Source organism: Octopus bimaculoides, chromosome 15, assembly GCF_046866305.1.
Source record: "Octopus bimaculoides isolate indiv1 chromosome 15, ASM4686630v1, whole genome shotgun sequence".
NCBI classification, from domain to species: domain Eukaryota; kingdom Metazoa; phylum Mollusca; class Cephalopoda; order Octopoda; family Octopodidae; genus Octopus; species Octopus bimaculoides.
The window spans coordinates 49842536-49855035 of record NC_142942.1 but is presented as its reverse complement, the minus strand read 5'-3'; the positions used below and the strand labels follow the sequence as shown (position 1 = coordinate 49855035).

Genomic DNA, 12500 nt, shown 5'->3' with positions numbered 1-12500 from the left:
GTTGCGAAGCGAACTTCTTAACTACATACAATGCAGCCTCCTCGCCTGCCCCTGACTTGAATCATTTTATCTTATCGACACCCTAAGAACGATGGAAAATATAGCAATAACAATATTGACCTAATCTAGATTTGAACGTAAAACGTTGTTTATTGTCATGACTCTACCGATACCGCCACCATCTGCCAATTTGCTATTTGTCAAAGACAGTCATGGATAACTTGTCACACCCGGGGCTTTCTGCATGGCGAGCCTATTTCTCCATATTTTTTATGTTTTTAGTAGTACGGGCCCGCCTAATAATGAACCATGCTGCACGCGGCCCGCTTCTCGAAAAGGGTGTCCAAACTTGGTCCAAGATGGAAGCACAGTAGTCGCACAAATTTGCATTTTCTCATCGTCATAACTAACACTAACGTTGCTAGAAACTTCGATACCAGTTGCATACTAAGGATTGCTCTCGCCCGAACGAGGCTACCCCTCCTGTACTCCCCCACTCGGTCCTTCATATAGGCGTGGTGCTGCTGTACCCGATGTATGAAAGCACTTTTATTAATTTGTAGCACAACTCCAAATGTCAACTTAACCCTTACCAATTTATTATTTTTCTTCTTATACTGTGTGTGTGTGTGTGTGTGTGTTTGTTAGTGAATGGCTGTTTGGGGGGTGATGGGGGGTAGAGTGAGGTGTAAAAAGGAATGGGTACACATATCTCCCTCACACATACACACATACATATATACACATACATGTATATATAAATATACACACATATATCTATGTGTGCGTGTGTAAAATATGCGTGCACACGTACGTTTATGAATATATGCAAACACATACACACAAATATATAATTATGTTATATACATATACACACATACATACATAGACACACACACACACACATATATGTATATATGAAAAAATATATATGTGACATACTATACCCCAATCTTCTCATCTTTGCTCCACCCTGTCTCCCTCTCATTCACACTCCCTTTCTTTTCTCTCTTCTCCCTCCCTCTCTCTCTCTCTCTCTCTCTCTCTCTCTCTCTCTCCCTGTCGCACCCTCACCCTTTCTCTGTGTAACATTAAACGAGATGCTTGTGAAACGTATCTCACCACAAGAGAACAAGCACCAACAGCCCAACTTAACCCCTCACAGTTTTTTTTATCCATCCTGCTTCTTGTTCTTTTCTAAACTAATTCCTGCCTCACCCTTCACCCTTCCCAGTGGCCCTCAACACACTCAGCAAGTCACTCTCTCTCTCTCACCTTCCCCCTCTCCTTGACACACACACACACACATACGCACACACACACACACACGCATTAGCTGTTTCTCTTGTCTTAACCTTCAGATTTACTTAGCAGTAATTTGTACTTATGTAAGGTTAATGGCGTATGTTACATACGCATACATTTTCTCGACCTTATGTCTAAGTGTGCGTGTGTGTGTGTGCATATGAATATAAATATGATGTGAAATGAATAAACACACTTGTGAAAAAAAACGAAAAAAATAGACGCCGTAGGCGAAAAAAAACTGCTGAAAATTATCTTACCTATCGCTCAAGATATCTATCCATCTATCTATCTATCTATCTATCTATCTATATATATATATATATATATATATATGTACACACATATATTCTTTTATTTGTTTGAGTCGTTTGCGGCCACGCTTGAGCAACGCTTTTTTAGTCGAACAAATCGACCCCATGACTTGTTCTTTGGGAGTCTTTAGTCTTTCGGTCCCTTATGCCGAACCGCTAAGTTACGAGGACGTATACACAACACCATCGGTTGTCAAGCGATGGAGGGGGTGGGCACAAACACAAACATACATACATAAAAATATGTATAGATATATATATATATATATGTGTGTGTGTGTGTGTGTATGTATGTATTCATATATGTATGTATACATACATATATGTATACATAATAATCCTCTCTATTATAGTCACACGACCTAAAAAAATTGAGGGAGGGGGTATAGTCGATTACATCGACCGCAGTACACAACTGGTACTTAATTTATCGACCCCGAAAGGGATGAAAGGTAAAGTCGACTTCGGCGGAATTTGAACTCGGAACGTAAAATATCGATAAGCAATTTCGTCCAGCATTCTAACGATTCTGCCAGCTCGCCGCCTTCTTAATAATAATAACAACAACAACAACAACCTTTGGAAACATGGGTGTTTTGCTCAACATCCTTAAACAAACCTTATTCAGGGACCTTTTGAGCGGGATGGGCTACTCGACCTGAAGAAAATTCTAACTGGGCCCCACCTGCGAGGTCATGCGCTGTTTATCTTGATATGAGATCACCATATCGCGTACATAGTTGTGATGCATGTGCCTGGTGTACCCTTATCAGACGGGTAGTCATGATGGGTATATTGGGCTTCGTATATTTGTACCCCAGTGTCACTTTGATGGCATGCACTGCTCTCTCACTCAATAATAATTATAATAATCCTTTCTACTAAAGGCACAAGGCCTGAAATTTTGGCGGAGGGGACTAGTGGATGGATTAGCTCGGCCTCAGTGCATAACTGGTACTTTAGTTTATCGACCCTGAAAGGATGAAAGACAAAGTCGACCTCGGTGGAATTTGAATTCTACGCAAGGACGGATAAGATACCGCTAAGCATCTCCCCCCGGAATTCTAACGATTTCTGCCAGCAGCAGCTCAAAGCGCCTGAATAGTAAATAACAAGAAACATCTCTCTGCTTGATCTTAGCCGACCCCTATGTTATTTCGTATTGTGTAGGGGTTAATATCAACAACAACAACAACAGCAGCAGCAGCAGCAGCGAACGACTCCTGCAACAATAGTTGATTCTTGAGTTACTTAATAACAGCCACGAACACAAGAAAATACCTCCGTTCCAAAAAACACCCCAGTTCCTTTTTAGCTACCAACCAAAAAAGGGGTGAGACCTGGGTGTACTTAACGTGTTTTCACTTTCATTCCCTCATCTCTCGTTTTCTTTCTTTCTTTCTTTCTCTATTTCTTCTGTTCCTTTCTCTTCTATATTCTTCTCGCTATTTTTCCTTCCACCCGATTGTGTGTGCATTTTTGTCGCTACCCCCTCTCTAAGCATAAGAGATAGTCTCTCTCTCTCTATCGTTTGCCTCTCTTTTCTTCTCGTGTTCTCTCGGTGCTTATAACACTTGTATTAAGCACGCATGAACACTTAAAAATAAATAGATAAATAAATAAATACGCCCACACTCATATACATACACACACACATCCATCCATCCATCCATCCATCCATCCATCTATCTATCTATCTATCTATCTATCTATCTATTTCTATATATCGGTGTATTTAATAACGTATATGTACGTATATATATATATATATATATATATATACGTATATGTACGTATATATATATATATATATATATATATATATATATATATATATATATATACGTATATGTATGTAATAACGTATATGTACGTATATATATATATATATATATATATATATATATATATACGTACATATACGTTATTAAATACACCGATATATAGAAATATATATATATATATATATTTAATCTTTTGATTAAATCTATATATATATATATATATATATATATATATATGTATGTATGTATGTATAAATGTATGTACACTTGGGTATGAATATATATGTATACATACATATATATATATACACACACACATATATATATATATATATATATATATATATATATATATATATATATATATATATGTGTGTGTGTGTATATACACGTACATACATACATGCATGCATGCATGCATACATTCAGGGTACATAGATATATAGTCATCATTAGAATGATCGGAGAGAACGGAGAGAGAATTTGTTGAAAAGTAGAGACAGTTCGAGAACTGAGCTGTGTATGTGTGTGTGTGTGTGTGTGTGTGTGTGTGACATCGTCTGAACTATTATCAGCAATCACAACACCACCACACCTCTCTCTCTTTTAACTGGTACTGAAATTAGTCAGGGTGGTGGTGTTGGCGGCGGCAATAGTTGTAGTAGTATTAGTAGTAGATGCAACAGCACCACCGACCCGTTGCTTTTTTGCTGCTGTCAATAACCATCATCATCGTCGTCATCATCATCACCGTCATCATTGGGATTCTATTTATTGTTTCGTTTTGTCAGCAGTGTCTTCTCATTCATTCAGTACGGCAAGCGGCATCTCGGCACAGTAAAAGAAACCGAAGAAGCATGTCTCACCACCACCACCATCGTCGTCGTCGTCGTAACCGTCATCATCGTCGTCACAATCATCATCACTACCACCACCACCACCATCACACACACTCGCACACCCTAAATATAGCTCTTATAGTCGTAGTAGTAGTAGTAGTAGTAGTAGTAAGTAGAAGCAGCAAGTCAAAAGTATTAAAACTATTTAGAAAGCTTGCTTGTTTGTTGTGTGGGTTTTGCTATTGACCCGTTACCACCATCACCACCACCCACCCACCTACCTACCTACCCTGAACACAACACCCACCTACCCAACCATGCAGCAGCAAGAGAAGTACCCTCGACATCCCCCCCACCACCACCATCACGGTCTCTACCTTCATCTATGTTTCGTTCTTTCTTTCTCTTTCCCCCCCCCCCCTCATCATCATCTCTCAGTCCTACTTTGCTGTATAAATCTTATGGCACCCACCCCGGGTGGTATAAAGTAAGGTGATGCTGGCGTTTGTAGATTTCTTTTTGTTTTGTTTTTGTTTTTTTTTTGCTTTTTAGTTTTCTATGGGTTTTTTTCCATCTCCTGCTGTGAGTGTGTGTGGCGGGTGGGATGGGGGTATGCGGTATGATAATAACCGCCCCACCCCCCTTGCAACCATCATTATCACCATCACCATCATCATCATCATCATCATCATCATAACCGTTACTAACATCATCGTCATCATCATTATTAGCATCATCGCTATTATCAGCATCGTCATCCTCATCACCTACGTCACCATCGCCGGCCGTCATCGTCATCACCGTCATCATCATCATCATCATCATCATCATCATCATCATCATCGCCGTCATCATCATCATATATATATATATATAAACTGTGTTTCTGTCACCTTTGCTGCTATAACCACCACCACCACCACCTCCACTACCCCACCACACCCCATCATCATCATCATCGTCGTCGTTGTCTTTAAGCAATGTGTGTTTAAAACTATGTTGCTCACCTTTGCTTCTGCAGCTGCCACCACCACCACCACCATCATCATCATCATCATCACCACGAAAATACAAGTGTCGCCACCCACCCACCCATACACAACATCTAACAACATCCACCTCATCATCAACATCATGTTTCCCCGCAGCTTCACCTCTCCACCCTTTCTTTACCAAAAAAAAAACAGCAATCCCCCCCCCCTTGAAAAACCACTACCATCATCATCATCAACATCACTATTCTGTGCTCACCCTAACTATGCCCCCACCACCACCACCACCACCACGGCAGTGATGGTGGTGGTGGTATGAAGGAAAAGAAAGAGCAGACAGTAAATAGGAGGAGGAGGAGGATTGTGATGATGGTAGGGGTGCGGGTGGGGTACAGTGGGGAGGCAGAGGTTACTATCTTGCTCAAGAACTATTACAGTAAACCTGTTCTTGCATTCCTAAAACATCAGCCAGGTTAGACTAATTGTTGCCCACCCTTCACAGTTGTTGTTGCTGTTGTTGTTGGCTCTCTCTCCCCCTCTTCTCCTCTTACTCTCTCTCCACCACCACCACCACCTTTCCCTTCCTCTTCACTTCTTTACATCATCTACCTCTCCCCACTTCTCTTATCTATCTCTCATCCACAACCACACTTAACTCCTCTCTTTATTTCTCTCAGTCTTTTAAAAAGTCTCTCATTCACTTTCTCTAACACACACACACACACTCTCTCTCTCTCTCTCTCTCTCTCTCTCTCTCTCTTTCTCTCCATAATTCTCTTTCTTTTCTCAACACCCTCTCTCTCCCTCCCTCTCTCTCCCTCCCTCTCTCTCCCTCCCTCTCTCTCCCTCCCTCTCTCTCTCTCTCTCTCTCTCTCTCTCTCTCCTTGACTGTGTACTTACAGTAAGAGATAACATTTTGAATACATTGCCCTAGTTATATACACACACTCAGATAAACAAACATTCACTCCACTCTCTCTCACACACGCACACACAGACACCAGATATATATATACATACATATACACTCTTGCATAATTATACACATACACACAGAGCTCATATACATACTTATATTCATACATAAAGCTTGTAGGCGTGTTGATTGCATATGTGACCTGCTTGCCTGCCTCTAAGTGAACGTGTTCACTTATTATATATACATACATATGTATACATACTTATATATGTATATATACGAATATATATATGCGAATATATACTTCTATATATATGCATATATACTTATTTATATATATATATGTATATACACGTGTGTGTATATACATGTTAATATAAAATGTGTCTATTGCAAGATTGTGTTGGCAAGTGTATTGTGTGTGTATGTGTATATATAACCGACATACAGGGCCCAATTAGATGCATAGACACGTGTGTGTGTGTGTGTGTAGGGGGGTGCACAGAGAGGGGAGAAGTAGAGCCTTTCTTTCTTTATAAGGGAATGTAAGAAAAGTTGGGTGTTTATTTAACTCTAAGCGTTTGACCCAGAACTTCTTTCATAGACCAAAGTAGTTTGTATTCGTGTGTGTGTATGAAGAATATGATGATGTACACTCAAATGTGTGTGTGTATGCACATACATGTGTGTGTATGCACATACATGTGTGTGTATGCACATACATGTGTGTGTATGTATGTATATATTTATATATATAAAGGTGCAGCATGGCTGTGTGGTAAGAAGCTTGCTTCCCAACCATATGGTTCTGGAGTTCAGTTCCACTGCGTGGCACCTTGAGCAAGTGTCTTCTCCTACAGCGTCGGGCTGACCAAAGCCTTGTGAGTGGATTTGGTAGATGGAAACTAAAAGAAGCCTGTCGTATATATTTCTATATATATGATGTATGTATGTATGTATATATTTGTGTGTTTGTCCCTCAACCATCACTTGACAACCGATGGTGGCGTGTTTATGTCTCCATAACTTAGCGGCTCGGCAAAAGAGACTGATAGAATAAAGTACCAGGCATACAAAGGATAAGTCCAGGGTTCGATTTGATGAAACTCTTTTGAGTCGATTTGATATACAGAAAATGAAAGAGCCTGTCATATTTATATCTCTATCTATCTATCTACATATATATATTTGAAGGTTTGGAGGTGATGTACAGAAATTATATAGAAAAAAATTAATTAAGGTACTCAGAAACCTGGATGTTTGTACATTTACAGATTTTCACCTAGGTGAAAAGTGCTTCATTTAATATGTGACATTAATAAAAATCTGTAAATGTACAAACATCCAGGTTTCTGAGTACCTTAATTAATTTTTTTCTATATATATATATATATATATATATATATAAATATATATATATATATAACAAAAGGATTAAGGACCCAAAAAATTGATCAGTGAATTGTTTTCAGCCCCTAATAATCCTTCTTTGTTTGCTTATAGATTTTTTAACTAAATGAAGTTTGTATGTATATATATATATATATAATGTATAATACATGTATGTGTATGTCTGTATAAATATACTCTCATTTCATTTTGTCTTTCTTCTTCTATTACAGATGCCTGCGGTCTCTCAGACATTGCTCACATTGAGGGACTTCAAGAAAAATCACAGTGTGCTCTCGAGGAATATGTGCGAAGTCAGTATCCAAACCAACCAACTCGGTTCGGAAAGTTGCTGTTGCGATTACCTTCTCTACGGACTGTCAGTGCTCAAGTGATTGAACAGCTGTTTTTTGTCCGGTTGGTCGGCAAAACCCCTATTGAGACCCTAATTAGAGATATGCTTTTGAGTGGAGGCTCCTTTAACTGGCCCTACATGGCTATCCAATGACTCTATGATTAGGCATAGTCTTTTTTGTGGTCGAAAAATTGTGAAATAACCTTTTAAAATGACGAAGGAAAGGAATCAAACGCCATTATAATTATTAATATTATTATTATTATAATCATCGTTAATCACTGATGATGATGATGATAATAATAAGTGAAACCAAAAAATTTAATTTTTTTTTTTTGTAAACTAAAAGAAGATATTGACAGCTGTGACATACCGTAACATTGGTGTATTGCGACATATTTTTACGATAAAAACTCGGAGTAATTGTTATTATTATATATAAAGAATTTTAATAATAACTGGGGAGTAGTGAAGGTTATTATAAATAAATATAATATAGATTGAAGACGGATAATTCCGGAAATTAAATTAATAAAATATGTATTATTCCTGGATGTTTGGTGCAAACTGTAACCTTCTTCCATGAAAATATGTTGTACTTTATATAATTTTACATATGTGCATGCATGTGTGTGTACAGACATAAACATGCATGTACATATGAACATTCACACATACATATACAGACGTGTACATGAACAATTTAAATGAAAAATACAAGAGTGACCATCTATATCTACGTAAGAGTCCAAAAGTGATGGAAAATATTTGTAATATATATACATATATAGAATATATATATATATGTGTATATATATATAATGTGTGTATATTTAATGTCAAAGGAAGCGAAAATTGAATGCATTTATATAAATTCATCTGTATTGTTGTTGACTTAATGTGATGTTGTTAATATAGTTATGTGTGCATGCATATATATATATATATATGTATGTATTTATATATATATATATATATATATTATTAGGGGGGTGTATAAAAAAATGTGTTTATATATTGTGTATATATGTGTGCGTACTGTATATAGATTTTCCTGAAACATTCACACAAAGATGTGTATGTGTAAAATATACATACATAAATAAGTATGTATATTAATATATATGTATATACATATATATATATATAATGTATGTATCATTATGCACATACAAGCATGCATGCATGTGCAAACACACACACACACACACACACATACACACATGCACACGCGTGTGTGTTTGTCAGCATAGAAATATATGGGTGTTGCAATAATAAATTAGTAAAGATACAAGTATTTTTTTAAAAAATTAATTAGCATTAGAAAATGAGTTAGCATCATCCTTGACCTTGACGAAAAAATAAAGTGAGTCAGTGACCTTGACCTTTGTGCACCCATTACAAACTGCTGAGCTTTGGCATGGTTGATGTTCAATTGGAACTTCTTGTAGGGTAAGGACTTGCTAGAAAGAAGATAGATGTGCTGGACACACAAGGGAGGGGAAAAAAAAACAAAAAAATCCTTGAGCAATCTGGAGGTCCTAGGGCATAATGTAGACACACACTCAAACATGCACATACATACATACATACATACATGTATATTATGCATGTGTATGTGTATATGTGTGTATATATATGTACGTGTATGTATGTGTATATATATATATATGTGTCTATATATATATATATGTGTGTGTGTGTATATCTATATATATATATGTGTTTATATCTATATATATATATGTGTATATATAAACATATATATATATGTGTCTACATATATATATGTATATGTATATACATATATATGGTTATGTGTATGTATATATATGTGTGTGTGTGTGTGTGTGTATATATATATATATATATATATATATATATATATATATTGTTAGTGATTTGGAGTTTCTCATGCCAAATTATGGTTTGTATTTTCAACAAGTAATAATAATAATAATAATAATAATAATAATAATAGTATTAATAACAACAACATCAACATCAACAACAACAACATTATGCCATCATACTTTATTAACAATTAAGAAATAAAGTTTTGTGTCATCATATTAGAAGAAATTTTTATTTTTCTCGTCATTGTCTTGCCCATTTTTATTTTTTATTTTATATTATTACTTTTATTGTTCTAACTATCATCATCATCATTATCCTTATTGTCATCACCTTCATCGTCATCATCATCAAATTCATTATCGGAAATGTCATTCCCATGGACAAAATGAATATAAGGTGGGGCGGTTATAATTTTGTAATTTTTTTTTCTTTTCTTTCAATCTGTGAAAAAAAAAAAAAAAAAACTAATTTCATTTACTCCCGCCCTTCCCCTCCTTGCACCAACCACTACCATGGACCTTATTAGAAATTTCAAACCAGTTCTTTTCCAAAAACTCAAATGGTGTAAAATTTTCTTGACCATCATTTGCGAATCATTGGTTGCTGTGTGCACCAGTCTTCTACTTTCTATCATTCTGACCATCACCATCATCATCAGTGGAGAGTTGATATTTTCTTGATTCACTGATTTTGAGAAAAATCATGTAAAATTGAAGATTCCTCAATATTTTTTTTTTGTTTTCTTCTGATGCCAATTCCCTGGTCATTTACTGTTATTTATAGTAAATGTTTACATCTTTAATCCCTTTGTTATATTTCTTTTGCAATGCACTGCCTTCGATTCAGTTCAATTTGAAAATAATAACAAATTTATTATTATTATTATTATTATCAAGCTGGTGATCGGAGTGTGTAAATTGACAAGAAATTTTTATATAAGGTTTCGATTTAGAACACTTTGAAAATGAGATGTTTGGATCATAGAACCCAGGGTGGTCTTAAGAGTGGTTGGTATGGATGGAAAAGGGTAGATTCTGTTTTGCACAAGTCATCCCAATAGCGCGTGGAGTGTCTGCAGAGAAAGAATCATGATAATATTTTCTAACTAAGCAAAATGGTGAAAAGAAAAATTCTACACCGTCTCCAGTCTAGCAGTGACAGCATGGAAAAAAGCTCTTTGATAAAAAAAAGACTTCAACACTTCAACGTTAAATTGTTTTGATGAAGCCAAGCCCAGGCAAGGTACTTGGAGAATTTTGAAGAATAACCGAAAGCCGAACAAAGAGGAACCAATCTTTGAAAGAATTTCAACTGATTTTATTGTCCAAAAACAATTAAGTTGTTGAGTGATGTGACATCGTTGAGTGATCTGACATGCTGAGTGATGTGGTAGTCATGCTTTGCTGGAAGGTAAAGACAGATAGTGTGAGAGGTAAGTTGGGGACTTTAAACCAAAGAAGCTTAGGAAAGTGGGAGTTCTAGGAGCTTATTTATCAAATGTGGGGCAGTCGCATGAAGAATGCCATGAAATTACACAAATAACACCAGTGACTCTGGCTGAAACAATTACAATCATGAGATGATAATTTCACAGTGGAATGGTTAGTAGAAGAATGTTATAAAACAGTGCTAGTAAGTACTCCTGTACATTATAGAAATGTATTAACCATGGCCCAGTTGGAGCTCCTCTGATGATGGTATGGCTGAAACGAGGTCATATTCTAAAAGGTAGAAAGTTGGTGAAAACACGACAATACCATTTAAAATGTGACTTAGTTATTCAATGTGGCACGGTGGTTCCTGTTTTTATCTATTTTTCTAACTTTGACTACATAAGAAATGCAAATGAAAGCATGCAATGGCTTGGAATAAAATGCAGTTAACTTCTCCAACATGTAGCATTGAAGAAACCTTTGTTCATTCTGTAACATTGGCTCTTCGTGAACTGATGCAATGAAAGCAACGAGATGGAAGTAATGCTGTAATGTTACCAGTGGATGAATATCACAACAGAACTCATCACAGCTGTTAACTTTACTCTTAGCAACAATACAACAAGTAACATCATCCATTCAATGATCTTTCCAGCTGTGGCCAAAATCCCATCTAAAAAGCTTAACCATCTGAAAGGTGAAAGGAAATTTGTTGAGAAGATGATAAACTTCATTGCTGCTTTGATAAAGAGTGAGATGTCAGAAACAGGAGAAGTGACCCTCGTAGAAACACCAGTGGCTGCTTTTGGGTATACAGTGGGGAGTGAGAGATTGGCAATTGTAAAATGATTCAGATCAGATAATATTTAGGCATCATTTTTTTAAAACAAAGACTTCAAAAGAACCCACACAAAAATGGCCAAGAAAAGTTAACCATAGCATACAATGGCTAAAAAAGCCTGGTATATATATATATATATATATATATAATATATATATATATATATATATATATATATATATAATTATACACACACATATATATATACATATATATATATATCTATATCTACATATGTATAGTTGAAATTTATAGAAAAACAGAAGACGAAGACAAGTGTATGAACAACAAGCAAGTGTATTAGTTTAACACTCAGAGAGTAATAAGACAAAATAAACGCATAGAGAATATATATGTATATGTGTGTATATATATATACGTATATGTATAATTCTAAAATGAGAATATTAATGACTGTGACTTTGGGGTTCCCAGTTAAGCCATTATCATACTACTGACAATGGTTAATTGA

General features: G+C 36.0%; 1 protein-coding gene across 4 annotated transcripts in view; it reads left to right on the top strand.

The window, feature by feature from the left end:
• The window catches only part of LOC106881841 (nuclear receptor subfamily 2 group F member 1-A), a 113848-nt gene extending 103869 nt beyond the window's left edge, over positions 1 to 9979 (top strand). For all 4 annotated transcript variants that reach the window (XM_089363836.1, XM_052973307.2, XM_089363837.1 and 1 more), the window contains one exon: positions 7776 to 9979. In XM_089363836.1, the coding sequence (XP_089219962.1) occupies positions 7776 to 8050 (275 nt within the window). In that variant the 3' untranslated portion in view covers positions 8051 to 9979. The remainder of the gene's footprint in view (positions 1 to 7775) is intronic.
• The last annotated feature ends 2521 nt before the right edge of the window (positions 9980 to 12500 follow it).